This window comes from Rattus norvegicus, chromosome 1 (assembly GCF_036323735.1).
Source record: "Rattus norvegicus strain BN/NHsdMcwi chromosome 1, GRCr8, whole genome shotgun sequence".
In the NCBI taxonomy this organism is placed as follows: Eukaryota; Metazoa; Chordata; class Mammalia; order Rodentia; family Muridae; genus Rattus; species Rattus norvegicus.
Window position 1 is genome coordinate 218,522,731 of NC_086019.1, and position 27,581 is coordinate 218,550,311.

Sequence of the window (27,581 nt, forward strand, 5' to 3'; positions counted from 1 at the left end):
CATTTCTGGGTCTTCAATTCTATTCCATTGGTCTATCTGTCTGTCTCTGTACCAATACCATGCAGTTTTTATCACTATTGCTCTGTAATACTGCTTGAGTAGGGATAGTGATTCCCCCTGAAGTCCTCTTATTGTTGAGGATAGCTTAAGCTATCCTGGGTTTTTTGTTATTCCAGATGAATTTGCAAATTGTTCTGTCTAACTCTTTGAAGAAGTGGATTGGTATTTTGATGGGGATTGCATTGAATCTGTAGATTGCTTTTGGTAAAATGGCCATTTTTACTATATTAATCCTGCCAATCCATGAGCATGGGAGATCTTTCCATCTTCTGAGGTCTTCTTCAATTTCTTTCCTCAGTGTCTTGAAGTTCTTATTGTACAGATCTTTTACTTGCTTGGTTAAAGTCACACCGAGGCACTTTATATTATTTGGGTCTATTATGAAGGGTGTCGTTTCCCTAATTTCTCTCTCGGCTTGTTTCTCTTTTGTATAGAGGAAGGCAACTGATTTATTTGAGTTAATTTTATACCCAGCCACTTTGCTGAAGTTGTTTATCAGCTTTAGTAGTTCTCTGGTGGAACTTTTGGGATCACTTAAATATACTATCATGTCATCTGCAAATAGTGATATTTTGACCTCTTCTTTTCCGATCTGTATCCCCTTGATCTCCTTTTGTTGACTGATTGCTCTGGCTAGAACTTCAAGAACTATATTGAATAAGTAGGGAGAGAGTGGGCAGCCTTGTCTAGTCCCTGATTTTAGTGGGATTGCTTCAAGTTTCTCTCCATTTAGTTTAATGTTAGCAACTGGTTTGCTGTATATGGCTTTTACTATGTTTAGGTATGGGCCTTGAATTCCTATTCTTTCCAGGACTTTTATCATGAAGGGGTGTTGAATTTTGTCAAATGCTTTCTCAGCATCTAATGAAATGATCATGTGGTTCTGTTCTTTCAGTTTGTTTATATAATGGTTCACGTTGATGGTTTTCCGTATATTAAACCATCCCTGCATGCCTGGGATGAAGCCTACTTGATCATGGTGGATGATTGTTTTGATGTGCTCTTGAATTCGGTTTGCCAGAATTTTATTGAGTATTTTTGCGTCGATATTCATAAGGGAAATTGGTCTGAAGTTCTCTTTCTTTGTTGGGTCTTTGTGTGGTTTAGGTATAAGAGTAATTGTGGCTTCATAGAAGGAATTCGGTAGGGCTCCATCTGTTTCAATTTTGTGGAATAGTTTGGATAATATTGGTATAAGGTCTTCTATGAAGGTTTGATAGAATTCTGCACTAAACCCGTCTGGACCTGGGCTCTTTTTGGTTGGGAGACCTTTAATGACTGCTTCTATTTCCTTAGGAGTTATGGGGTTGTTTAACTGGTTTATCTGTTCCTGATTTAACTTCGATACCTGGTATCTGTCTAGGAAATTGTCCATTTCTTGAAGATTTTCAAGTTTTGTTGAATATAGGTTTTTATAGTAAGATCTGATGATTTTTTGAATTTCCTCTGAATCTGTAGTTATGTCTCCCTTTTCATTTCTGATTTTGTTAATTTGGACACACTCTCTGTGTCCTCTCGTTAGTCTGGCTAAGGGTTTATCTATCTTGTTGATTTTCTCAAAGAACCAACTTTTGGTTCTGTTGATTCTTTCTATGGTCCTTTTTGTTTCTACTTGGTTGATTTCTGCTCTGAGTTTGATTATTTCCTGCCTTCTACTCCTCCTGGGTGTATTTGCTTCTTTTTGTTCTAGAGCTTTTAGGTGTGCTGTCAAGCTGCTGACATATGCTCTTTCCTGTTTCTTTCTGCAGGCACTCAGCGCTATGAGTTTTCCTCTTAGCACAGCTTTCATTGTGTCCCATAAGTTTGAGTATGTTGTATCTTCATTTTCATTAAATTCTAAAAAGTTTTTAATTTCTTTCTTTATTTCTTCCTTGACCAGGTTATCATTGAGTAGAGCATTGTTCAATTTCCACGTATATGTGGGCATTCTTCCCTTATTGTTATTGAAGACCAGTTTTAGGCCGTGGTGGTCCGATAGCACGCATGGGATTATTTCTATCTTTCTGTACCTGTTGAGGCCCGTTTTTTGACCAATTATATGGTCAATTTTGGAGAAAGTACCATGAGGAGCTGAGAAGAAGGTATATCCTTTTGCTTTAGGATAGAATGTTCTATAAATATCCGTTAAGTCCATTTGGCTCATGACTTCTCTTAGTCTGTCTACATCACTGTTTAATTTCTGTTTCCATGATCTGTCCATTGATGAGAGTGGGGTGTTGAAATCTCGCACTATTATTGTGTGAGGTGCAATGTGTGTTTTGAGCTTTAGTAAGGTTTCTTTTACGTATGTAGGTGCCCTTGTATTTGGGGCATAGATATTTAGGATTGAGAGTTCATCTTGGTTGATTTTTCCTTTGATGAATATGAAGTGTCCTCCCTTATCTTTTTTGATGACTTTTAGTTGGAAATTGATTTTATTTGATATTAGAATGGCTACTCCAGCTTGCTTCTTCTGACCATTTGCTTGGAAAGTTGTTTTCCAGCCTTTCACTCTGAGGTAGTGTCTGTCTTTGTCTCTGAGGTGTGTTTCCTGTAGGCAGCAGAATGCAGGGTCCTCGTTGCGTATCCAGTTTGTTAATCTATGTCTTTTTATTGGGGAGTTGAGGCCATTGATGTTGAGAGATATTAAGGAATAGTGATTATTGCTTCCCGTTATATTCATATTTGGATGTGAGGTTATGTTTGTGTGCTTTCATTCTCTTTGTTTTGTTGCCAAGACGATTAGTTTCTTGCTTCTTCTAGGGTATAGCTTGCCTCCTTATGTTGGGCTTTACCATTTATTATCCTTTGTAGTGCTGGATTTGTAGAAAGATATTGTGTAAATTTGGTTTTGTCATGGAATATCTTGGTTTCTCCATCAATGTTAATTGAGAGTTTTGCTGGATACAGTAACCTGGGCTGGCATTTGTGTTCTCTTAGGGTCTGTATGACATCAGTCCAGGATCTTCTGGCCTTCATAGTTTCTGGCGAGAAGTCTGGTGTGATTCTGATAGGTCTGCCTTTATATGTTACTTGACCTTTTCCCCTTACTGCTTTTAATATTCTTTCTTTATTTTGTGCGTTTGGTGTTTTGACAATTATGTGACGGGAGGTGTTTCTTTTCTGGTCCAATCTATTTGGAGTTCTGTAGGCTTCTTGTATGTCTATGGGTATCTCTTTTTTTAGGTTAGGGAAGTTTTCTTCTATGATTTTGTTGAAGATATTTACTGGTCCTTTGAGCTGGGAGTCTTCACTCTCTTCTATACCTATTATCCTTAGGTTTGATCTTCTCATTGAGTCCTGGATTTCCTGTATGTTTTGGACCAGTAGCTTTTTCCGCTTTACATTATCTTTGACAGTTGAGTCAATGATTTCTATGGAATCTTCTGCTCCTGAGATTCTCTCTTCCATCTCTTGTATTCTGTTGGTGAAGCTTGTATCTACAGCTCCTTGTCTCTTCTTTTGGTTTTCTATATCCAGGGTTGTTTCCATGTGTTCTTTCTTGATTGCTTCTATTTCCATTTTTAATTCCTTCAACTGTTTGATTGTGTTTTCCTGGAAGTCTTTCAGGGATTTTTGCGATTCCTCTCTGTAGGCTTGTACTTGTTTATTAATGTTTTCCTGTGCTTCCCTAAGTGTGTTCATGTCTTTCTTGAAGTCCTCCAGCATCATGATCAAATATGATTTTGAAACTAGATCTTGCTTTTCTGGTGTGTTTGGATATTCCATGTTTGTTTTGGTGGGAGAATTGGGCTCCGATGATGGCATGTAGTCTTGGTTTCTGTTGCTTGGGTTCCTGCGCTTACCTCTCGCCATCAGATTATCTCTAGTGTTACTTTGTTCTGCTATTTCTGACAGTGGCTAGACTGTCCTATAAGCCTGTGTGACAGGAGTGCTGTAGACCTGTTTTCCTCTCTTTCAGTCAGTTATGGGGACAGAGTGTTCTGCTTTCGGGCGTGTAGTTTTTCCTCTCTACAGGTCTTCAGCTGTTCCTGTGGGCCTGTGTCTTGAGTTCACCAGGCAGCTTTCTTGCAGCAGAAAATTTGGTCTTACCTGTGGTCCCGAGGCTCAGGTTTGCTCGTGGGGTGCTGTCCAGGGGCTCTCTGCAGCGGCAGCAACCAGGAAGACCTGTGCCGCCCCTTCCGGGAGCTTCAGTGCACCAGGGTTCCAGATGGTCTTTGGCTTTCTCCTCTGGCGTCCGAGATGTGTGTGCAGGGAGCAGTCTCTTCTGATTTCCCAGGCTTGTCTGCCTCTCTGAAGGTTTAGCTCTCCCTCCCACGGGATTTGGGTGCAGAGAACTGTTTATCCGGTCTGTTTCCTTCAGGGTCCAGAGGTGTCTCTGGCAGGTGTCCTGCTGCTCCTGGGCCCTCCCCCACGGGAGCCCAGAGGCCTTATACAGTTTCCTCTTGGGCCAGGGATGTGGGCAGGGGTGAGCAGTGTTGGTGGTCTCTTCCGCTCTGCAGCCTCAGGAGTGCTGACCTGACCAGGCGGTTGGGTCTCTCTCTCACCGGGTCTGGGAGCAGAGAGCTGCTGCGGGCCGGGATCCTCGGGTTCTTTTTTTTTTTTAATAAGCAAAGGCGAGGTTTATTACGGAGATCTATTACGGGGATCTCCGGGTCGACACGTATCCTGTGCAGGAGACAGATGTGTCGACCCTGAAGCTCAAAAGTCAGGGGTTTATATAGGGAAAGCTAGGGGGTTTGGCATGGTTACACACAATTGGCTAATTTCTGGCGCGGCTGTAGGTGATTGGCTCATTTAAACATGGCAGTGAGATTATAGCACAGCAGGAGTACATATTGACTGGAGCATACAGGACTTTAGAAGCTAGGGGCTATCAGGGTTTGAAGGACATCTGGTTAAGGTGTGACTCTGAGTAAGGTGGGGGAGGTGCCCTTCTGCTAGATGGTTTGGGTCAGTCCTGATAACTTGGGCTGGTTCCTGCATTCCTTTTCTTTATCTTTATGGTCTGTTAGTCCTAGCGGCAGGGCGGGGCTGCCTGGACTTACTTTTCACAGTGTTTAGTCCTGAGTCTGTGATTTTTGAAACTTACTCTTCATATTTTTAAACGTTAAATCTGTATAATTTTCCTTTCATTCCCCTCTTCTTCTACTAAGTAATTCTAATCTTAGAATTTTGATATCAAGTCTCATATTTGGTCTCACCAGTTGTCCTAACTGACTGGTACTGTTGTCTCAGAACCATCAACCTCACAGCACCCACTCAGCAATTGAATATTCTTGCATACATACTAAGGGCAAAACCTTACAAGCCACAGGTATCCTTTAATTTGTTTAAATTAGCACCCCAAATTAACAATGATATCATTTTATGCATTAAAATATTTAAAGATTATTTTATTTTATATGCATGAGCATTTTGCCTGTATGTAAATACATAAGTATATATGTATGTACGCATGTACGTATGTACGTATGTATGTATGTATGTGTACCACATATATGTCTTATGTCTATGGGTTCAGAATTCCATCATCAGATTCCATGGAACTGACATTAGGGATTATTATGAACCACCATGTGGGTGCTGTGAACTGAACCTGTATCCTCTACAAGAGCAGCTAGTGCTTTTACCCTCTGAGCCATCTTTTTAGCTCCACATTTTATACATTTTATGATGTAGTTGTTGAGTATAATATTAATTGTAATGCACATTATTACCAATATGCACATTTGAATTAGACACATTATTTTGTAGATTCGTTTTGAAAAAAGTATATATTGACTGCAATCAAGTTTGAATTTGACTTTTAAAAAGATAGAAGTATAATTTCCTTTATCCTCCAATTTCCTATAAATTAGGTTGACAAATACATGACATAGCCTTGGCCTCCATTTTCCTGCTTGGTAGCCTGAGGCAAGAGCATCTCTTAGGCCCAGGTCTCTGAGGACAGCCTGGGATTAAAGGCATGTACCATTGTACTTGGCTTGATTTCTACTTACTCTTTAGATCCTCTGTCTTGCTTTGTATCATTATCATAGTACCTGAAGTTGGCATGGTAAACAAAATGTATTGCTATCCTTCCTCATTTGCTGCTTCTAGTCTAGGGAACACATTTATTATAATTATGGAATTTATTTTTTTTCTTTTTCTTTTTCTTTTTTTTCCTTTTTTTCGGAGCTGGGGACCGAATGGAATTTATTTTTTAAACTACTCAGATCTTTATTCAATATCAAGTTTCTTTCCTAGTGAGTTGGTGAAATGGTTTATATATGCTTAGTCCAGGGAGTGCCACTATTAGGATGTGTGGCCTTGTTAGAGTAGGTGTGTCACTGTGGGAGTGGGCTTTAAGACCCTTGTCCTAGCTGCCTGGAAGTCAATCTTCTCCTGTCTGTCTTCAGAACAAGATGTAGATGTCTCAGATAATCCTACACCATGCCTGCCTGATGCTGCCATGCTCCTACCTTGATGATAATGCACTGAACCTCTGAACCTATAAGCCAGCCCCAATTAAATGCTGCCCTTATAAGAGTTGTCTTGGTTATGGTTCTGTTCATAGCAGTAAAACCTTAAGACAGTTGGTTTCAGTCTCCACTTTAAAATCTCTTTCAGGAGGCTGGTTTACGTCCAGTCTTAAAACTGTGATCAAGAGTTTCTTTGCCTTTCAAGTTCTCATTTTGATCACAGTGATTCTAGTTACTAAGTTTTCTTCCCCAAATTAAGCCTGTTAGAATCTCAGTAACCATATTCCTGCATATAGAAGAAACAGTCTCATAATATACTTATTTATTTAGGTTTTGCATAGTTTAGTTGACTTATCCTTCTCTCCAGATTTTTAGAGTTTAAAAATCTTATATATGTATGCAATATATATCTTGACCATATGCAGTTCTTAGTCCCTACAGCACTTTCCATCATATCTCCTTCCCAACTTCATGTTGTCCTTTCAATTATTTATTTATTTATTCATTCATTCATTCATTCATTCATTCATTCATTCACTCAGACTCACACAGTGCAGTCGATGCTTCCCACAGGCATGTGGATGTGGAGCCATTTTCTCATTTATTGTTTTACTTTTCACACTGAGGCTGCCAACATGATTTCCATATAGTAGAGCAAAACTTTTCTTCTGTCAGTCTTATTCCTAAAGAAAACAATTCAAAAGAAAGAAAGGGAAAGGTAGAGAACTATGTTTCAAAATAGGAGGCCTTTGGAGCCCAAGGGATCTCCGGTGGGAGTTCTCTTAGAACTCCAGAAGACTTGACTGACATGCCCACAGGGAACCTTGCATGCAAGGACAGCACTGGGAGTAGCACCCAGACATAAAGAGAGAACAAATTGTTTTCATCACAGTGAAAACAGGTCACAATAAAGAGTGAGGTAGAAATCTCCATGATGTCTGCATGTCAGAAGTCCATAGAGAACAGGAAAGGGCTCTGACTGATGGAGGTCACTTTGTACATGAATGTCTCATGTGCCTCATCTGCCTGGGTAGCCCAGCTTCCTTTTTCTTTTTCTTTTTCTTAGCTCTTTTCCTGGGACAGGGTCTCACCATGTAGCTCTGCCTGGTCTGGAATTTGTTATGTAGATCAGGTTGGCCTAAAATTCAGAGATCCACCTGCCACTGCCTCCCAAGTGCTGGGATCAAGGGCATGCAGCACCACAGCAGGGTTTCCATCTCCTCTTCCCCATACCTATTTGTTTTTCTGTTTTTCTTTACCATCACTCCAGTTTGCTGAGCTCATATCCTTTGATTTACCAACTTTCAATATTGAAATTAACCTTAAGTTTTTTTCTAATGCCAAAAGTCACTGAAATAACACAGCCACAAATTACTCTATCAGTAAAACATGCCATGTGCTTTGGAAGTTACATATTATTGCTCCCATGCTCCAACAATCTGTAGCCTTCTTCTGGCGAACCAAATTTGTAAACAAAAAATTTTATCAAAAATCTCTGTTGTGTGGCCAGGCACATATTTATCAGCAATGCTCCTTTTTTTTTTTTTTTTTTGTATTGAGAATAGAGAAAATACTTTTGTGTTTGCTCAATTATCAAGGAAGCACAATAAATATTCATTTTAGTAAAAAACTGGAGTGAATCAAAACTAGCTCTGGTTTACAACAAATCATATGTTAGGTTAGGATTCCCCAGACTACTGTGCTTATTAATGGTCAAATAAGCAGACTCACATTAGAATGTTTAGGACACCAAAGGAAGCATTTTAGAGCTGTTCAAAATAGGACAAGTCACAGCTCTCCTAAAGATGGCCTGAGAGTGGAAGCTGAAATTCACTTCAGAAAAACCACTTTAATCTAGGGTGTGTTTCTCGTTTTTTCAACCTCTCCAAATCTTTCCCAGATGGACTGGAACTAATTAAGTTCAGAATAGATGTTTGCCTGAGCTTTGCTGCCTGTGTTAGCTGCCAGCAAAGAACAAAACTGCAGAAATTTGCAATTGTATCAGGGTTACAATTCTCCATCTGTTGAGGGAAATGCACAGATAGACAAATTACAAATGAAGCTATTTGTGGAGAGAGGAATCAAATTTAAGTAGCTAATGTGTGTCATGGCCTGGTGGGACCAGCTAGAGGGCTAAGGAAGGTTGAGGTCCTGGGACAAGAGACTTTCCAGTTCCTTCCTACAGCTCTTCCTTTTTGTCTGTTCCGAAATACCCACCCTCCTTGATATCAGTGCATTATTTATAGGTTGGTGAATAGGCAACTTCCCTTGTGTTTGGTCAAAGAAACTTTTTCTCTCTACAATGTCCCTGATATGTGTCTTATGAATCTACTTAAGTCCATTTCATGCTCTGATATATAGAATTTGGTAGACACCTGGTTGCTGTTCCTATGATTTATCAATTGCCCCTAATTCTTTATAAGTATACATGATCACACACATTGATCAAATGTGGCCAATTCATGCCTTATGAGGCACAAGTGACTGAGGACAGTTGTGTGATCCAACACAAAATCATATACTTACTCAAAGCACTATGTGATCTTTTTGCTACTGGTTTTGTAATTTGAGTGCTTGGCTCTTCAGTGGGAATCTTGTAGATGACCATGTCAAGCTGTAATGTCAAAGGCTGGACATACCAAAGGGCGTGTTGCACTGCATAGGTTCTCATGAGACCTTTAATCTCTGCTCCAAGATTAGTAATTTTTAATTTTTAGTCTTAAAAGTGTATAAATGAGCCAATGACACAAAAAGGGACTTGCTGAAAAGAGAGAGAAGTGATTACTGAAAGTTGTCCTCTGCTCTCTACATGCACACACACACACACACACACACACACACACACACACACACACACACACACACTTTTAATTGTAGAAAATTGGAGAAAGGTAGTGCTCATTTTTTCTGTGATCACCCACATAAAAGAGTGCTTTTCTAACTTGTGTTCATAGAACTGATTTGGATCCCCTGATGTAAAACTGAACAAGAGGAACCATCCTGCATATCTGATGCTTTCTATAACCTCATGAATGTTATATGCACAACCTTCCTTGACTCCTAGTGTCTCATCTTTGCAAATATAAGCCAACTGTTCATATCAGAACTTCATCTCTTTCATTTTTCTTTTAAGCATTGGCAAGGCCTATGCTCAGTTTGGTTCACTGGCCCCTCTTCCCACAAGCACAGGAATAGCCATAGCCATCAGTCACAATCATGGCTTGGAACCTTTACAAAGAGAGCTGCCAGGCCAGATGACTAGCTGGCATTGCCTAACCGGAAGACAGGCAGACCACAGACTTTTATAGACCACATTCTAGAAGCAAGAAAGCAGCCAAGTTCTGAAATAAAACTATGATGTTAGACTTTGCTTCAGTGTCTGCACACATAGGAAAATCAGCATGCATAAAGTATGGTGTGCTGCTCTATGACGGAGGGGTGATTGTTCCAATAATTTCTTTGTCTTACAAATAAGTCATCTGAATGTTTTTTTTTAATCTTATGAAATTGAGAGAAGGGAAAAATTATATGAGAAGAAGAAAGAGGAGAAGAGGGGAAGAGAGGAGACAGAGTGGAGACATTTAACAATTGTTGGGTTACTTCTTTTTTTTTTTTTTATTGTCCATTTCCTGAAGATTTTCAAGTTTTGTTGAATATAGGTTTTTATAGTAAGATCTGATGATTTTTTGAATTTCCTCTGAATCTGTAGTTATGTCTCCCTTTTCATTTCTGATTTTGTTAATTTGGACGCACTCTCTGTGTCCTCTCGTTAGTCTGGCTAAGGGTTTATCTATCTTGCTGATTTTCTCAAAGAACCAACTTTTGGTTCTGTTGATTCTTTCTATGGTCCTTTTTGTTTCTACTTGGTTGATTTCAGCTCTGAGTTTGATTATTTCCTGCCTTCTACTCCTCCTGGGTGTATTTGCTTCTTTTTGTTCTAGAGCTTTTAGGTGTGCTGTCAAGCTGCTGACATATGCTCTTTCCTGTTTCTTTCTGCAGGCACTCAGAGCTATGAGTTTTCCTCTTAGCACAGCTTTCATTGTGTCCCATAAGTTTGGGTATGTTGTACCTTCATTTTCATTAAATTCTAAAAAGTTTTTAATTTTTTTCTTTATTTCTTCCTTGACCAGGTTATCATTGAGTAGAGCATTGTTCAATTTCCAAGTATATGTGGGCATTCTTCCCTTATTGTTATTGAAGACCAGTTTTAGGCCGTGGTGGTCCGATAGCACGCATGGGATTATCTCTATCTTTCTGTACCTGTTGAGGCCCGTTTTTTGACCAATTATATGGTCAATTTTGGAGAAAGTACCATGAGGAGCTGAGAAGAAGGTATATCCTTTTGCTTTAGGATAGAATGTTCTATAAATATCCGTTAAGTCCATTTGGCTCATGACTTATCTTAGTCTGTCTACATCTCTGTTTAATTTCTGTTTCCATGATCTGTCCATTGATGAGAGTGGGGTGTTGAAATCTCCCACTATTATTGTGTGAGGTGCAATGTGTGTTTTGAGCTTTAGTAAGGTTTCTTTTACATATGTAGGTGCCCTTGTATTTGGGGCATAGATATTTAGGATTGAGACTTCATCTTGGTTGATTTTTCCTTTGATGAATATGAAGTGTCCTTCCTTATCTTTTTTTTTTCCTTTTTTTTTTATTATAACAAAGAGGAAATTTTATTTTATTTTTTTTTTATTAACTTGAGTATTTCTTATATACATTTCAAGTGTTATTCCCTTTCCCGGTTTCTGGGCAAAATTCCCCTCCCCCCTCCCCTTCCTTATGGGTGTTCCCCTCCCAACCCTCCCCCCATTGCCGCCCTCCCCCCATAGTCTAGTTCACTGGGGGTTCAGTCTTAGCAGGACCCAGGGCTTCCCCTTCCACTGGTGCTCTTACTAGGATATTCATTGCTACCTATGGGGTCAGAGTCCAGGGTCAGTCCATATATAGTCTTTAGGTAGTGGCTTAGTCCCTGGAAGCTCTGGTTGCTTGACATTGTTGTACTTTTGGGGTCTCGAGCCCCTTCAAGCTCTTCCAGTTCTTTCTCTGATTCCTTCAACGGGGGACCTATTCTCAGTTCAGTGGTTTGCTGCTGGCATTCGCCTCTGTATTTGCTGTATTCTGGCTGTGTCTCTCAGGAGCGATCTACATCCGGCTCCTGTCGGTCTGCACTTCTTTGCTTCATCCATCTTGTCTAATTGGGTGGCTGTATATGTATGGGCCACCTGTGGGGCAGGCTCTGAATGGGTGTTCCTTCAGTCTCTGTTTTAATCTTTGCCTCTCCCTTCCCTGCCAAGGGTATTCTTTTTCCTCATTTAAAGAAGGAGTGAAGCATTCACATTTTGATCATCCGTCTTGAGTTTCGTTTGTTCTAGGGATCTAGGGTAATTCAAGCATTTGGGCTAATAGCCACTTATCAATGAGTGCATACCATGTATGTCTTTCTGTGATTGGGTTAGCTCACTCAGGATGATATTTTCCAGTTCCAACCATTTGCCTACGAATTTCATAAACTTGTTTTTGATAGCTGAGTAATATTCCATTGTGTAGATGTACCACATTTTCTGTATCCATTCCTCTGTTGAAGGGCATCTGGGTTCTTTCCATTTTCTGGCTATTATAAATAAGGCTGCGATGAACATAGTGGAGCACGTGTCTCTTTTATATGTTGAGGCATCTTTTGGGTATATGCCCAAGAAAGGTATAGCTGGATCCTCAGGCAGTTCAATGTCCAATTTTCTGAGGAACCTCCAGACTGATTTCCAGAATGGTTTTACCAGTCTGCAATCCCACCAACAATGGAGGAGTGTTCCTCTTTCTCCACATCCTCGCCAGCATCTGCTGTCACATGAGTTTTTGATCTTAGCCATTCTCACTGGTGTGAGGTGAAATCTCAGGGTTGTTTTGATTTGCATTTCCCTTATGACTAAAGATGTTCAACATTTCTTTAGGTGTTTCTCAGCCATTCGGCATTCCTCAGCTGTGAATTCTTTGTTTAGCTCTGAACCCCATTTTTTAATAGGGTTATTTGTTTCCCTGCGGTCTAACTTCTTGAGTTCTTTGTATATTTTGGATATAAGGCCTCTATCTGTTGTAGGATTGGTAAAGATCTTTTCCCAATCTGTTGGTTGCCGTTTTGTCCTAACCACCGTGTCCTTTGCCTTACAGAAGCTTTGCAGTTTTATGAGATCCCATTTGTCGATTCTTGATCTTAGAGCATAAGCCATTGGTGTTTTGTTCAGGAAATTTTTTCCAGTGCCCATGTGTTCCAGATGCTTCCCTAGTTTTTCTTCTATTAGTTTGAGTGTGTCTGGTTTGATGTGGAGGTCCTTGATCCACTTGGACTTAAGCTTTGTACAGGGTGATAAGCATGGATCGATCTGCATTCTTCTACATGTTGCCCTCCAGTTGAACCAGCACCATTTGCTGAAAATGCTATCTTTTTTCCATTGGATGGTTTTGGCTCCTTTGTCAAAAATCAAGTGACCATAGGTGTGTGGGTTCATTTCTGGGTCTTCAATTCTATTCCATTGGTCTATCTGTCTGTCTCTGTACCAATACCATGCAGTTTTTATCACTATTGCTCTGTAATACTGCTTGAGTTCAGGGATAGTGATTCCCCCTGAAGTCCTTTTATTGTTGAGGATAGCTTTAGCTATCCTGGGTTTTTTGTTATTCCAGATGAATTTGCAAATTGTTCTGTCTAACTCTTTGAAGAATTGGATTGGTATTTTGATGGGGATTGCATTGAATCTGTAGATTGCTTTTGGTAAAATGGCCATTTTTACTATATTAATCCTGCCAATCCATGAGCATGGGAGATCTTTCCATCTTCTGAGGTCTTCTTCAATTTCTTTCCTCAGTGTCTTGAAGTTCTTATTGTACAGATCTTTTACTTGCTTGGTTAAAGTCACACCGAGGTACTTTATATTATTTGGGTCTATTATGAAGGGTGTCGTTTCTCTAATTTCTTTCTCGGCTTGTTTCTCTTTTGTATAGAGGAAGGCAACTGATTTATTTGAGTTAATTTTATACCCAGCCACTTTGCTGAAGTTGTTTATCAGCTTTAGTAGTTCTCTGGTGGAACTTTTGGGATCACTTAAATATACTATCATGTCATCTGCAAATAGTGATATTTTGACTTCTTCTTTTCCGTTCTGTATCCCCTTGATCTCCTTTTGTTGTCTGATTGCTCTGGCTAGAACTTCAAGAACTATATTGAATAAGTAGGGAGAGAGTGGGCAGCCTTGTCTAGTCCCTGATTTTAGTGGGATTGCTTCAAGTTTCTCTCCATTTAGTTTAATGTTAGCAACTGGTTTGCTGTATATGGCTTTTACTATGTTTAGGTATGGGCCTTGAATTCCTATTCTTTCCAGGACTTTTATCATGAAGGGGTGTTGAATTTTGTCAAATGCTTTCTCAGCATCTAATGAAATGATCATGTGGTTTTGTTCTTTCAGTTTGTTTATATGATGGATCACGTTGATGGTTTTCCGTATATTAAACCATCCCTGCATGCCTGGGATGAAGCCTACTTGATCATGGTGGATGATTGTTTTGATGTGCTCTTGAATTCGGTTTGCCAGAATTTTATTGAGTATTTTTGCGTCGATATTCATAAGGGAAATTGGTCTGAAGTTCTCTTTCTTTGTTGTGTTTTTGTGTGGTTTAGGTATAAGAGTAATTGTGGCTTCGTAGAAGGAATTCGGTAGTGCTCCATCTGTTTCAATTTTGTGGAATAGTTTGGATAATATTGGTATGAGGTCTTCTATGAAGGTTTGATAGAATTCTGCACTAAACCCGTCTGGACCTGGGCTCTTTTTGGTTGGGAGACCTTTAATGACTGCTTCTATTTCCTTAGGAGTTATGGGGTTGTTTAACTGGTTTATCTGTTCCTGATTTAACTTCGATACCTGGTATCTGTCTAGGAAATTGTCCATTTCCTGAAGATTTTCAAATTTTGTTGAATATAGGTTTTTATAGTAAGATCTGATGATTTTTTGAATTTCCTCTGAATCTGTAGTTATGTCTCCCTTTTCATTTCTGATTTTGTTAATTTGGACGCACTCTCTGTGTCCTCTCGTTAGTCTGGCTAAGGGTTTATCTATCTTGTTGATTTTCTCAAAGAACCAACTTTTGGTTCTGTTGATTCTTTCTATGGTCCTTTTTGTTTCTACTTGGTTGATTTCAGCTCTGAGTTTGATTATTTCCTGCCTTCTACTCCTCCTGGGTGTATTTGCTTCTTTTTGTTCTAGAGCTTTTAGGTGTGCTGTCAAGCTGCTGACATATGCTCTTTCCTGTTTCTTTCTGCAGGCACTCAGCGCTATGAGTTTTCCTCTTAGCACAGCTTTCATTGTGTCCCATAAGTTTGGGTATGTTGTATCTTCATTTTCATTAAATTCTAAAAAGTTTTTAATTTCTTTCTTTATTTCTTCCTTGACCAGGTTATCATTGAGTAGAGCATTGTTCAATTTCCACGTATATGTGGGCATTCTTCCCTTATTGTTATTGAAGACCAGTTTTAGGCCGTGGTGGTCCGATAGCACGCATGGGATTATCTCTATCTTTCTGTACCTGTTGAGGCCCGTTTTTTGACCAATTATATGGTCAATTTTGGAGAAAGTACCATGAGGAGCTGAGAAGAAGGTATATCCTTTTGCTTTAGGATAGAATGTTCTATAAATATCCGTTAAGTCCATTTGGCTCATGACTTCTCTTAGTCTGTCGACATCACTGTTTAATTTCTGTTTCCATGATCTGTCCATTGATGAGAGTGGGGTGTTGAAGTCTCCCACTATTATTGTGTGAGGTGCAATGTGTGTTTTGAGCTTTAGTAAGGTTTCTTTTACGTATGTAGGTGCCCTTGTATTTGGGGCATAGATATTTAGGATTGAGACTTCATCTTGGTGGATTTTTCCTTTGATGAATATGAAGTGTCCTTCCTTATCTTTTTTGATGACTTTTAGTTGGAAATTGATTTTATTTGATATTAGAATGGCTACTCCAGCTTCCTTCTTCTGACCATTTGCTTGGAAAGTTGTTTTCCAGCCTTTCACTCTGAGGTAGTGTCTGTCTTTGTCTCTGAGGTGTGTTTCTTGTAGGCAGCAGAATGCAGGGTCCTCATTGCGTATCCAGTTTGTTAATCTATGTCTTTTTATTGGGGAGTTGAGGCCATTGATATTGAGAGATATTAAGGAATAGTGATTATTGCTTCCCTTTATATTCATATTTGGATGTGAGGTTATGTTTGTGTGCTTTCATTCTCTTTGTTTTGTTGCCAAGACGATTAGTTTCTTGCTTCTTCTAGGGTATAGCTTGCCTCCTTATGTTGGGCTTTACCATTTATTATCCTTTGTAGTGCTGGATTTGTAGAAAGATATTGTGTAAATTTGGTTTTGTCATGGAATATCTTGGTTTCTCCATCAATGTTAATTGAGAGTTTTGCTGGATACAGTAACCTGGGCTGGCATTTGTGTTCTCTTAGGGTCTGTATGACATCAGTCCAGGATCTTCTGGCCTTCATAGTTTCTGGCGAGAAGTCTGGTGTGATTCTGATAGGTCTACCTTTATATGTTACTTGACCTTTTTCCCTTACTGCTTTTAATATTCTTTCTTTATTTTGTGCGTTTGGTGTTTTGACAATTATGTGACGGGAGGTGTTTCTTTTCTGGTCCAATCTATTTGGAGTTCTGTAGGCTTCTTGTATGTCTATGGGTATCTCTCTTTTTAGGTTAGGGAAGTTTTCTTCTATGATTTTGTTGAAGATATTTACTGGTCCTTTGAGCTGGGAGTCTTCACTCTCCTCTATACCTATTATCCTTAGGTTTGATCTTCTCATTGAGTCCTGGATTTCCTGTATGTTTTGGACCAGTAGCTTTTTCCGCTTTACATTATCTTTGACAGTTGAGTCAATGATTTCTATGGAATGTTCTGCTCCTGAGATTCTCTCTTCCATCTCTTGAATTCTGTTGGTGAAGCTTGTATCTACAGCTCCTTGTCTCTTCTTTTGGTTTTCTATATCCAGGGTTGTTTCCATGTGTTCTTTCTTGATTGCTTCTATTTCCATTTTTAATTCCTTCAACTGTTTGATTGTGTTTTCCTGGAATTCTTACAGGGATTTTTGCGATTCCTCTCTGTAGGCTTCTACTTGTTCTCTAAGGGAGTTCTTCATGTCTTTCTTGAAGTCCTCCAGCATCATGATCAAATATGATTTTGAAAATAGATCTTGCTTTTCTGGTGTGTTTGGATAGTCCATGTTTGTTTTGATGGAAGAATTGGGCTCCGATGGTGCCATGTAGTCTTGGTTTCTGTTGCTTGGGTTCCTGCGCTTGCCTCTCGCCATCAGATTATCTCTAGTGTTACTTTGTTCTGCTATTTCTGACAGTGGCTAGACTGTCCTATAAGCCTGTGTGACAGGAGTGCTGTCACCTGTTTTCCTCTCTTTCAGTCAGTTATGGGGACAGAGTGTTCTGCTTTCTGGCGTGTAGTTTTTCCTCTCTACAGGTCTTCAGCTGTTCCTGTGGGCCTGTGTCTTGAGTTCACCAGGCAGCTTTCTTGCAGCAGAAAATTTGGTCTTACCTGTGGTCCCGAGGCTCAGGTTCGCTCGTGGGGTGCTGCCCACGGGCTCTCTGCAGTCGCAGCAACCAGGAAGACCTGTGCCGCCCCTTCCGGGAGCTTCAGTGCACCAGGGTTCCAGATGGTCTTTGGCTTTTTCCTCTGGCGTCCGAGATGTGTGTGCAGGGAGCAGTCACTTCTGGTTTCCCAGGCTTGTCTGCCTCTCTGAAGGTTTAGCTCTCCCTCCCACGGGATTTGGGTGCAGAGAACTGATTATCCGGTCTGTTTCTTTCAGGTTCCGGCGGTGTCTCAGGCACAGGGGTCCTGCCGCTCCTGGGCCCTCCCCCACGGGAGCCCAGAGGCCTTATACAGTTTCCTCTTGGGCCAGGGATGTGGGCAGGGGTGAGCAGAGTTGGTGGTCTCTTCCGCTCTGCAGCCTCAGGAGTGCCCACCTGACCAGGCGGTTGGGTCTCTCTCTCACCGGGTCTGGGAGCAGAGAGCTGCTGCGGGCCGGGATCCGCGGGTGTGGGACTTCCGGTAAACACAGAACGTGCCCGGTCCTAGAGAAGTTCTGCTTTCCTGTGTCCCAAGCTCACCAGGCAGCTTTCTTGCAGCAGAAAATTTGGTCTTACCTGTGGTCCCGAGGTTCAGGTTCGCTCGTGGGGTGCTCCCCACGGGCTCTCTGCAGCGGCAGCAACCAGGAAGACCTGTGCCGCCCCTTCCGGGAGCTTCAGTGCACCAGGGTTCCAGATGGTCTTTGGCTTTTTCCTCTGGCGTCCGTGATGTGTGTGCAGGGAGCAGTCACTTCTGGTTTCCCAGGCTTGTCTGCCTCTCTGAAGGTTTAGCTCTCCCTCCCACGGGATTTGGGTGCAGAGAACTGTTTATCCGGTCTGTTTCTTTCAGGTTCTGGCGGTGTCTCAGGCACAGGGGTCCTGCCGCTCCTGGGCCCTCCCCCACGGGAGCCCAGAGGCCTTATACAGTTTCCTCTTGGGCCAGGGATGTGGGCAGGGGTGAGCAGAGTTGGTGGTCTCTTCCGCTCTGCAGCCTCAGGAGTGCCCACCTGACCAGGCGGTTGGGTCTGTCTCTCACCGGGTCTGGGAGCAGAGAGCTGCTGCGGGCCGGGATCCTCGGGTGTGGGACTTATGGTAAACACAGAACGTGCCAGGTCCTAGAGAAATTCTGCTTCCGTGTGTCCCAAGCTCACCAGGCAGCTTTCTTGCAGCAGAAAATTTGGTCTTACCTGTGGTCCCGAGGCTCAGGTTCGCTCGTGGGGTGCTGCCCACGGGCTCTCTGCAGTCGCAGCAACCAGGAAGACCTGTGCCGCCCCTTCCGGGAGCTTCAGTGCACCAGGGTTCCAGATGGTCTTTGGCTTTTTCCTCTGGCGTCCGAGATGTGTGTGCAGGGAGCAGTCACTTCTGGTTTCCCAGGCTTGTCTGCCTCTCTGAAGGTTTAGCTCTCCCTCCCACGGGATTTGGGTGCAGAGAACTGTTTATCCGGTCTGTTTCTTTCAGGTTCCGGCGGTGTCTCAGGCACAGGGGTCCTGCCGCTCCTGGGCCCTCCCCCACGGGAGCCCAGAGGCCTTATACAGTTTCCTCTTGGGCCAGGGATGTGGGCAGGGGTGAGCAGAGTTGGTGGTCTCTTCCGCTCTGCAGCCTCAGGAGTGCCCACCTGACCAGGCGGTTGGGTCTGTCTCTCACCGGGTCTGGGAGCAGAGAGCTGCTGCGGGCCGGGATCCGCCCCTTCCTTATCTTTTTTGATGAGTTTTAGTTGAAAATTGATTTTATTTGATATTAGAATGGCTACTCCAGCTTGCTTCTTCTGACCATTTGCTTGGAAAGTTGTTTTCCAGCCTTTCACTCTGAGCTGGTGTCTGTCTTTGTCTCTGAGGTGTGTTTTCTGTAGGCAGCAGAATGCAGGGTCCTCGTTGCGTATCCAGTTTGTTAATCTATGTCTTTTTATTGGGGATTTGAGGCCATTGATGTTGAGAGATATTAAGGAATAGTGAATATTGCTTCCCGTTATATTCATATTTGGAAGTGAGGTTATGTTTGTGTGCTTTCATTCTCTTTGTTTTGTTGCCAAGACGATTAGTTTCTTGCTTCTTCTAGGGTATAGCTTGCCTCCTTATGTTGGGCTTTACCATTTATTATCCTTTGTAGTGCTGGATTTGTAGAAAGATATCGTGTAAATTTGGTTTTGTCATGGAATATCTTGGTTTCTCCATCAATGTTAATTGAGAGTTTTGCTGGATACAGTAACCTGGGCTGGCATTTGTGTTCTCTTAGGGTGTGTATGACATCAGTCCAGGATCTTCTGGCCTTCATAGTTTCTGGCGAGAAGTCTGGTGTGATTCTGATAGGTCTGCCTTTATATGTTACTTGACCATTTTCCCTTACTGCTTTTAATATTCTTTCTTTATTTTGTGCGTTTGGTGTTTTGCCTATTATGTGACGGGAGGTGTTTCTTTTCTGGTCCAATCTATTTGGAGTTCTGTAGGCTTCTTGTATGTCTATGGGTATCTCTCTTTTTAGGTTAGGGAAGTTTTCTTCTATGATTTTGTTGAAGATATTTACTGGTCCTTTGAGCTGGGAGTCTTCACTCTCTTCTATACCTATTATCCTTAGGTTTGATCTTCTCACTGAGTCCTGGATTTCCTGTATGTTTTGGACCAGTAGCTTTTTCCGCTTTACATTATCTTTGACAGTTGAGTAAATGATTTCTATGGAATCTTCTGCTCCTGAGATTCTCTCTTCCATCTCTTGTATTCTGTTGGTGAAGCTTGTATCTACAGCTCCTTGTCTCTTCTTTTGGTTTTCTATGTCCAGGGTTGTTTCCATGTGTTCTTTCTTGATTGCTTCTATTTCCATTTTTAATTCCTTGAACTGTTTGATTGTGTTTTCCTGGAATTCTTTCAGGGATTTTTGTGTCTCCTCTCTATGGGCTTCTACTTGTTTATTTATGTTTTCCTGGAATTCTTTCAGCGATTTTTGTGTCTCCTCTCTATGGGCTTCTACTTGTTTATTTATGTTTTCCTGGAATTCTTTCAGGCATTTTTGCGATTCCTCTCTGTAGGCTTCTACTTGTTCTCTAAGGGAGTTCTTCACGTCTTTCTTGAAGTCCTCCAGCATCATGATCAAAAATGATTTTGAAACTAGATCTTGCTTTTCTGGTGTGTTTGGATATTCCATGTTTGTTTTGATGGGAGAATTGGGCTCCGATGGTGCCATGTAGTCTTGGTTTCTGTTGCTTGGGTTCCTGCGCTTGCCTCGCGCCATCAGATTATCTCTAGTGTTACTTTGTTCTGCTATTTCTGACAGTGGCTAGACTGTCCTATAAGCCTGTGTGACAGGAGTGCTGTCACCTGTTTTCCTCTCTTTCAGTCAGTTATGGGGACAGAGTGTTCTGCTTTCTGGCGTGTAGTTTTTCCTCTCTACAGGTCTTCAGCTGTTCCTGTGGGCCTGTGTCTTGAGTTCACCAGGCAGCTTTCTTGCAGCAGAAAATTTGGTCTTACCTGTGGTCCCGAGGCTCAGGTTCGCTCGTGGGGTGCTGCCCACGGGCTCTCTGCAGCGGCAGCAACCAGGAAGACCTGTGCCGCCCCTTCCGGGAGCTTCAGTGCACCAGGGTTCCAGATGGTCTTTGGCTTTTTCCTCTGGCGTCCGAGATGTGTGTGCAGGGAGCAGTCACTTCTGGTTTCCCAGGCTTGTCTGCCTCTCTGAAGGTTTAGCTCTCCGTCCCACGGGATTTGGGTGCAGAGAACTGTTTATCCGGTCTGTTTCTTTCAGGTTCTGGCGGTGTCTCAGGCACAGGGGTCCTGCCGCTCCTGGGCCCTCCCCCACGGGAGCCCAGAGGCCTTATACAGTTTCCTCTTGGGCCAGGGATGTGGGCAGGGGTGAGCAGAGTTGGTGGTCTCTTCCGCTCTGCAGCCTCAGGAGTGCCCACCTGACCAGGCGGTTGGGTCTCTCTCTCACCGGGTCTGGGAGCAGAGAGCTGCTGCGGGCCGGGATCCGCGGGTGTGGGACTTCTGGTAAACACAGAATGTGCCCGGTCCTAGAGGAATTCTGCTTCCGTGTGTCCCAAGCTCACCAGGCAGCTTTCTTGCAGCAGAAAAGTTGGTCTTACCTGTGGTCCCGAGGCTGAAGTTCGCTCGTGGGGTGCTGCCCACGGGCTCTCTGCAGCGGCAGCAACCAGGAAGACCGTTGGGTTACTTCTTAAATAAATGTTTTCCCCCTCCTATTTGATGAAGCTTTGTTGAGTCAGCAAGATCAAGAGTTCAAGGTCACCTCACCTATTTAGGGAGTTTTAGGTCAGTCTAGATAGAAGATGTCATAAATAAATAGATAGATAGATATTGATAGATGATAGCGAAAACATGATTGTTGCACATAATTTTGAAAACTTGCTAGCTCTTTCTTGATAGCTCAGCCTGAGCTCCCTCAACGTCTCACAGCTGGCTCCATCAAGGCACCAATGACAGCCCCTTCACCTCCTGGTGTGCTCTGGTGTGCCCTGCCCAACTCAATTGATGCAGATGGAAAACAGGAGACAATTTTAATATTTTAAAACTAGCCAGATAACTCAATGTCTGGGCAAAGAATATCCTGCCCCATCCTCCTTGTCCTCTACCCATGGCAGAGGCTATAAACAATATGTGCCCAGAGACCTAAATGTCTGCCACTTTGTCCACTCCACCACCTGCTCTGACTCTTCCCTCTTCATTCCCTTCTCTTCCTCCTGGGACCCAGAAGTCCCACCGTTTTCCTTTCTCCCACAATTAGCTTCATCCATCTTTATTGACGCAATCAAGAACCAATTAGGGAAATGACACCTCCACCTAAATTTCACCTTTTCTGTCCAATTGAAAAAGAACAAAGCAAAAAAAAGTCTTCTCCCATATATAAATTGAACAAAACCATAACAATTCAATAGATTAAATAGTGTCTCTTTCTTTTATTAATTTTTGAGAATTTCATATATGCCTACAATGAGTTTTGCTTCCACCTCCCAGGTCCTTCAAAACTTTCCCATCATATCATATTCCTTTTTTTAAATTTCATGTATGCATTTAAAAAAATAAGCCTCTGAGTCCAATTAGTGCTGCCCACACATACATAGGTTTGTGCTCATCCACTGTGAGGGACCATCCCTTTAAAAATACTGCTTCATCCATAATAGTCAACTGTCAAATTGCTCCTCATCTTCGTGTTGAGGGCTCACGTGCCCCTCCCCTATCCATGCTAAAATGTTGATTGGCTTGATATTATGTAGGTCCTGTGTAGGCAACCACAGGCTCTAAGCTCATGAGTGCAAAGGTCATATCCGTAAGACACTGAGAAGCAATCTTTTAAAACTGTGTTCAGTTTCAACAACATTGTCTTAGACAGATCACCTAAAAACAGCTAACACAATAACACCAGGTACCAAGTAAGCCAGGTGATTACTATATCTGTCTGCTCAACCACATTATTACTACATCTGTTAACACAAATGTCTACAGAAGGTCTCCTCAATGCTTTTAATCCTGCCCTCCCCTTAAGGACGGCACCTGCCCAGAACTATGCTTTCTGAAGTAAATGTGGTGCCTTCTTCATCATTCTCTTGAGGGCCCCCTTGATCTCTGTGTTCCTCAGACTGTAGATCAGAGGGTTTATCATGGGGATGAGGATAGTATAGACCACAGACAGCACCTTGTCTTGCTTTGTGGAATGCTGAGAGCTGTGGTGCATGTACACAGAGAGGATTGTGCCATAGAAGAGAGTCACTGTTGCCAGGTGGGAGCCACATGTCTTGAAGGCCTTGACACAGCCCTTGAATGAGGCCACTTTCAGGATGGAAACTGCAATGAATACATAGGATAAGAGGATAACAAGGAAATAGCCAAACCCAATAAAAACAGCCGCCAGGAAAAGAACCAGCTGGCAGATGAAGGGATCAGAACAAGACAAGGAAATGATCTGAGGCACGTCACAGAAGAAATGATGGATGACATTTGGCCCACAATAGTAGAGATTAAAACAAGCAACTGTTTGAGCAAAGCTACTAAAGAAACCACTCCCATAGACACCAGCAACCATTTTCCAGCAAAGACTGGGAGCCATGATGGTTGAGTACTGCAGAGGGCTACCGATGGCCACATACCTGTCATAGGCCATGGCAGCTAGCAGGTAGCACTCGGACATACCCATCCAGGCCAAAACAAAATACTGAGTGGCACAGTCAGTGAAGGAAATTGTCTTTTCTGCTCTTAAGAAGTCTGAAAGCATCCTTGGGCTGATAGAAGAAGAATAGCATATATCTATAAATGACAGGAAATTGAGAAAAAAGTACATGGGTGTTTGCAGGTGAGAGTCCATTATGATGAGGATGATCACGCCCAGGTTCCAAATCAGAGTAATGATGTAGGTTCCTAGGAAGACAGGAAAAAGGATAAGCTGTAGTTCAGTTTGTTCCAAGAGCCCCAGGAGGAAAAACATGGTCACTGAGGTGTGGTTTCTATCTCCCAACACAGATCTGCTTGTCATCATCTGCTGAGGAAAGGTGAGAGAAGAAGATAATGTTATTTTTCATCCCCCAACACTTCACCTCATCCTACTCTACCCCATACTCTTGGGCATGGTGCCTCAATGTTTCTCAGTGAAATATATAACCTTTGCTTTTTCTTATTAAAGAATAGCAGCATGAAAAACAATGTTCTTGGTGAGTTGATATGTTAAAGCCTTCTATAAAGAATCCTATAGCCAGGTAAGTTGTAAAACATCCCTGTGGAGGCATAATTATAAATCAAGAAACCCTGTATGGCATGAAGAGGAGATACAGTCCTGTGAGCTAATACCAACTAGATGCAGGAAGAAAGGATGTGCAAATGAACTGGGCAATGAGAAGGCCATTAAAACTGCTGTCAGTCACAGGGCTGAGAAGATGCTTCCATCGGTTCATGTTACTAAGCATGACGACCGGAGTCTTCATGTAGGTAACAGCACCCAGGTAGAAGTCAGGGTCTTGCAGAGTATGTCTGTAACCTCAGAGCTGAGTGGACGGGGGTCAGTGCAGACAGGGAGATATTGAAGCTGGCTATCCAGTCTAGCCATTAATGACAATATTTAGTGAGAGACTTTGTCTCAAAACCAAATTACAAAGCAAAAGATCCAAAGTGGAGGGCTATCAAGAAAGATCCCTAACATTTCTCCTACGTTTTCTCACTATTTTTTGATATAATATACTTTCCTCATTTAAGCTTCACTTGAGCTTACTTAGCAAATAAAAGAGGACATTGAAAGATAACATAAAAATCCCTGATATCCTCCTTTCCTTTAAGATTTTTGACAGCCCTTCATAGTATTTACTTAGATTACGTTGAAAAAGCAATCACGATTAAACCAACTATTGTCAGGAACAAAAAACGAAGAACTTTGTCTGTTGGGAACAATGAAAATGGGACTAATCTCATAGGATCAAGCATGACATTGGTCCCTGTTTTTATTTCTCCTTTTCCCACATTTCTTTTTCATTTTGCCCTTCATAGTCATGTATTTAGAAGTTCCTTATAGCCAGATCTGGTGGTGCATCCCAGTAGTCACACCACTCAGGAGGATAAGGTAAAGAATTGCCTGACTTCACATTTTCAAGACCAATCTATACAACATAGTGAGATATTTTCTCAAAATAATGTCCCTCAGTGTTGGCCATGCAAATAATGTATATACATAATCATCTGTGTGTATATGTATGTAGAAACCACAGATTAATGATGGTTATCTAGTTTATTTACTATCTATTTTAATTTAACTTTTGAGAGAGGGTCTCTTCCTGAGCCTGGACTTCTTCAGTTTGGCTAGACTGGCTGACCAGAGAACTATAGGGATCCACTTACCTCTAACTTTATAATACTGAGATTATAGGTGCATGTCACAATATTTGATTTATTAAATGGATGTTGATGATCCAAAAAGTCAGGTCTTATGTTTGTATGGAAATCACTCTATAACTTATTAATCCATCTCATTTGAGTATAGAATTAAAAAAAATTGTAATTGTAAAATAAAGGACAATGACATGACCATGTAATGCTTGTGTACATTTTGCATTTTACAATGCTGAAAACAGATTAAACATATTTTTCAAGTATTTATTACTTATGTATTGTGAAAATATTAAATAATAATTTCTTTCAGCCTTTTCAAATTCTCACTAAATTACTGCTGACTCTACCTACCCTACCACATGAAAGCAATGTTAAACAAAAGGAGCAAAGCAGGACATGCTTATGCTTTTGATAAACATACTAGATTTGCTCTGTAGGGAACAATAGCTTTTATAAATTTAACTTTTTTCAATGAAAGAAATCAGATAGGTTAAGCCCCTCAAAATCAACTCACAGCTCTTATTCCAAGTCTGTGTTCTCAGACCTCAACATCAACTGAATGAGGAAAGGCTTTTACAGACCACCCATCTGGTCCCCATTCCCCATATGCTAATGTATATTCACACAGCCTACATATTCATATCAACCTTCTACATATTTGATTGCTGTGTTAAAAACTGCACAAAAATAATTACATTGTGAATCCCAGCATTGAAGGATGATTAGACAAAGCTATTTGTAAATCTATAAAACTGTATCTGGATCTGAGCCACTTGACATACCTTGTTACAGAATCTCTAAGGGACTCACCTAGAGTTTTGAAAAGATTTCCTTTCTTGTTATCCAACTCCCCCTTCTTCGTGGTGCATCCAGGTATTAAGAAGTGACCAATAAATGTTTCCACTTCTAGGTTCTGGAGAATCTATCTCATTTCCTTACTATTTTTGAGTTGAGCAATTGTTTTATTGTTTGCAAGCTTGGACTCCATCTGTTCAGCAATGAGCCAGCTGTGGAGCAAGAAGCTTTTAAGTACCTGTGGATTTTCTCTGTTGCATATAAGAAAAGAGTTGACTGCACAAATTACACCAAAGGTAAGCAATTAAAGCCATACAAACTATAAATAACAGGTCTCCTGGGCTATAGAGGAGAGACCAGCTTTAAGAAGGAATTCCCTGCTCAGGAGCTACACTCTTGGGAAAGCATTCATCTTTTGAGACATTTTGAAGTCAACAAACCTTGATTTCATCCTGAAAGAATCCTAGAGTTCATATAGAGGTCATGCCTAACCTTGCTATCCCTTATGCCAGGTTTCTATAAAAACCACCACCACTTCTCTCTGCAACTCTGAGTCAGATTCCCTCTAATGGATTCTCAAGTCCTCTATTTTCTTTCTTTCTTTCTTTCTTTCTTTCTTTCTTTCTTTCTTTCTTTCTTTCTTTTTTTATTAACTTGAGTATTTCTTATATACATTTCAAGTGTTATTCCCTTTCCCAGTTTCCGGGCAAACATCCCCCTCCCCCCTCCCTTTCCTTATGGGTGTTCCCCTCCCAACCCTCCCCCCATTGCCGCCCTCCCCCCATAGTCTAGTTCACTGGGGGTTCAGTCTTAGCAGGACCCAGGGATTCCCCTTCCACTGGTGCTCTTACTAGGATATTCATTGCTACCTATGGGGTCAGAGTCCAGGGTCAGTCCATGTATAGTCTTTAGGTAGTGGCTTAGTCCCTGGAAGCTCTGGTTGCTTGACATTGTTGTACTTTTGGGGTCTCGAGCCCCTTCAAGCTCTTCCAGTTCTTTCTCTGATTCCTTCAACGGGGGCCTATTCTCAGTTCAGTGGTTTGCTGCTGGCATTCGCCTCTGTATTTGCTGTATTCTGGCTGTGTCTCTCAGGAGCGATCTACATCCGGTTCCTGTAGGCCTGCACTTCTTTGCTTCGTCCATCTTCTCTAATTGGGTGGCTGTATATGTATGGGTCATATGTGGGGCAGGCTCTGAATGGGTGTTCCTTCAGTCTCTGTTTTAATCTTTGCCTCTCCCTTCCCTGCCAAGGGTATTCTTTTTCCTCATTTAAAGAAGGAGTGAAGCATTCACATTTTGATCATCCGTCTTGAGTTTCGTTTGTTCTAGGGATCTAGGGTAATTCAAGCATTTGGGCTAATAGCCACTTATCAATGAGTGCATACCATGTATGTCTTTCTGTGAATGGGTTAGCTCACTCAGGATGATATTTTCCAGTTCCAACCATTTGCCTACGAATTTCATAAACTCGTTGTTTTTGATAGCTGAGTAATATTCCATTGTGTAGATGTACCACGTTTTCTGAATCCATTCCTCTGTTGAAGGGCATCTGAGTTCTTTCCAGTTTCTGGCTATTATAAATAAGGCTGCGATGAACATAGTGGAGCACGTGTCTCTTTTGTATGTTGAGGAATCTTTTGGGTATATGCCCAAGAGAGGTATAGCTGGATCCTCAGGCAGTTCAATGTCCAATTTTCTGAGGAACCTCCAGACTGATTTCCAGAATGGTTGTACCAGTCTGCAATCCCACCAACAATGGAGGAGTGTTCCTCTTTCTCCACATCCTCGCCAGCATCTGCTGTCACCTGAGTTTTTGAACTTAGCCATTCTCATTGGTGTGAGGTGAAATCTCAGGTTTGTTTTGATTTGCATTTCCCTTATGACTAAAGATGTTGAACATTTCTTTGGGT

The 27,581-nt window shown here is 41.7% G+C and overlaps 1 protein-coding gene across 1 annotated transcript; it reads right to left on the reverse strand.

Moving 5' to 3' along the window:
* Positions 1-22,570: 22,570 nt before the first annotated feature.
* Positions 22,571-23,536, reverse strand: Or5bb12 (olfactory receptor family 5 subfamily BB member 12). Its single transcript, NM_001000249.1, has one exon. The coding sequence runs from the start codon at positions 23,534-23,536 to the stop codon at positions 22,571-22,573; it is 966 nt and encodes a 321-aa protein (NP_001000249.1).
* Positions 23,537-27,581: the final 4,045 nt, after the last annotated feature.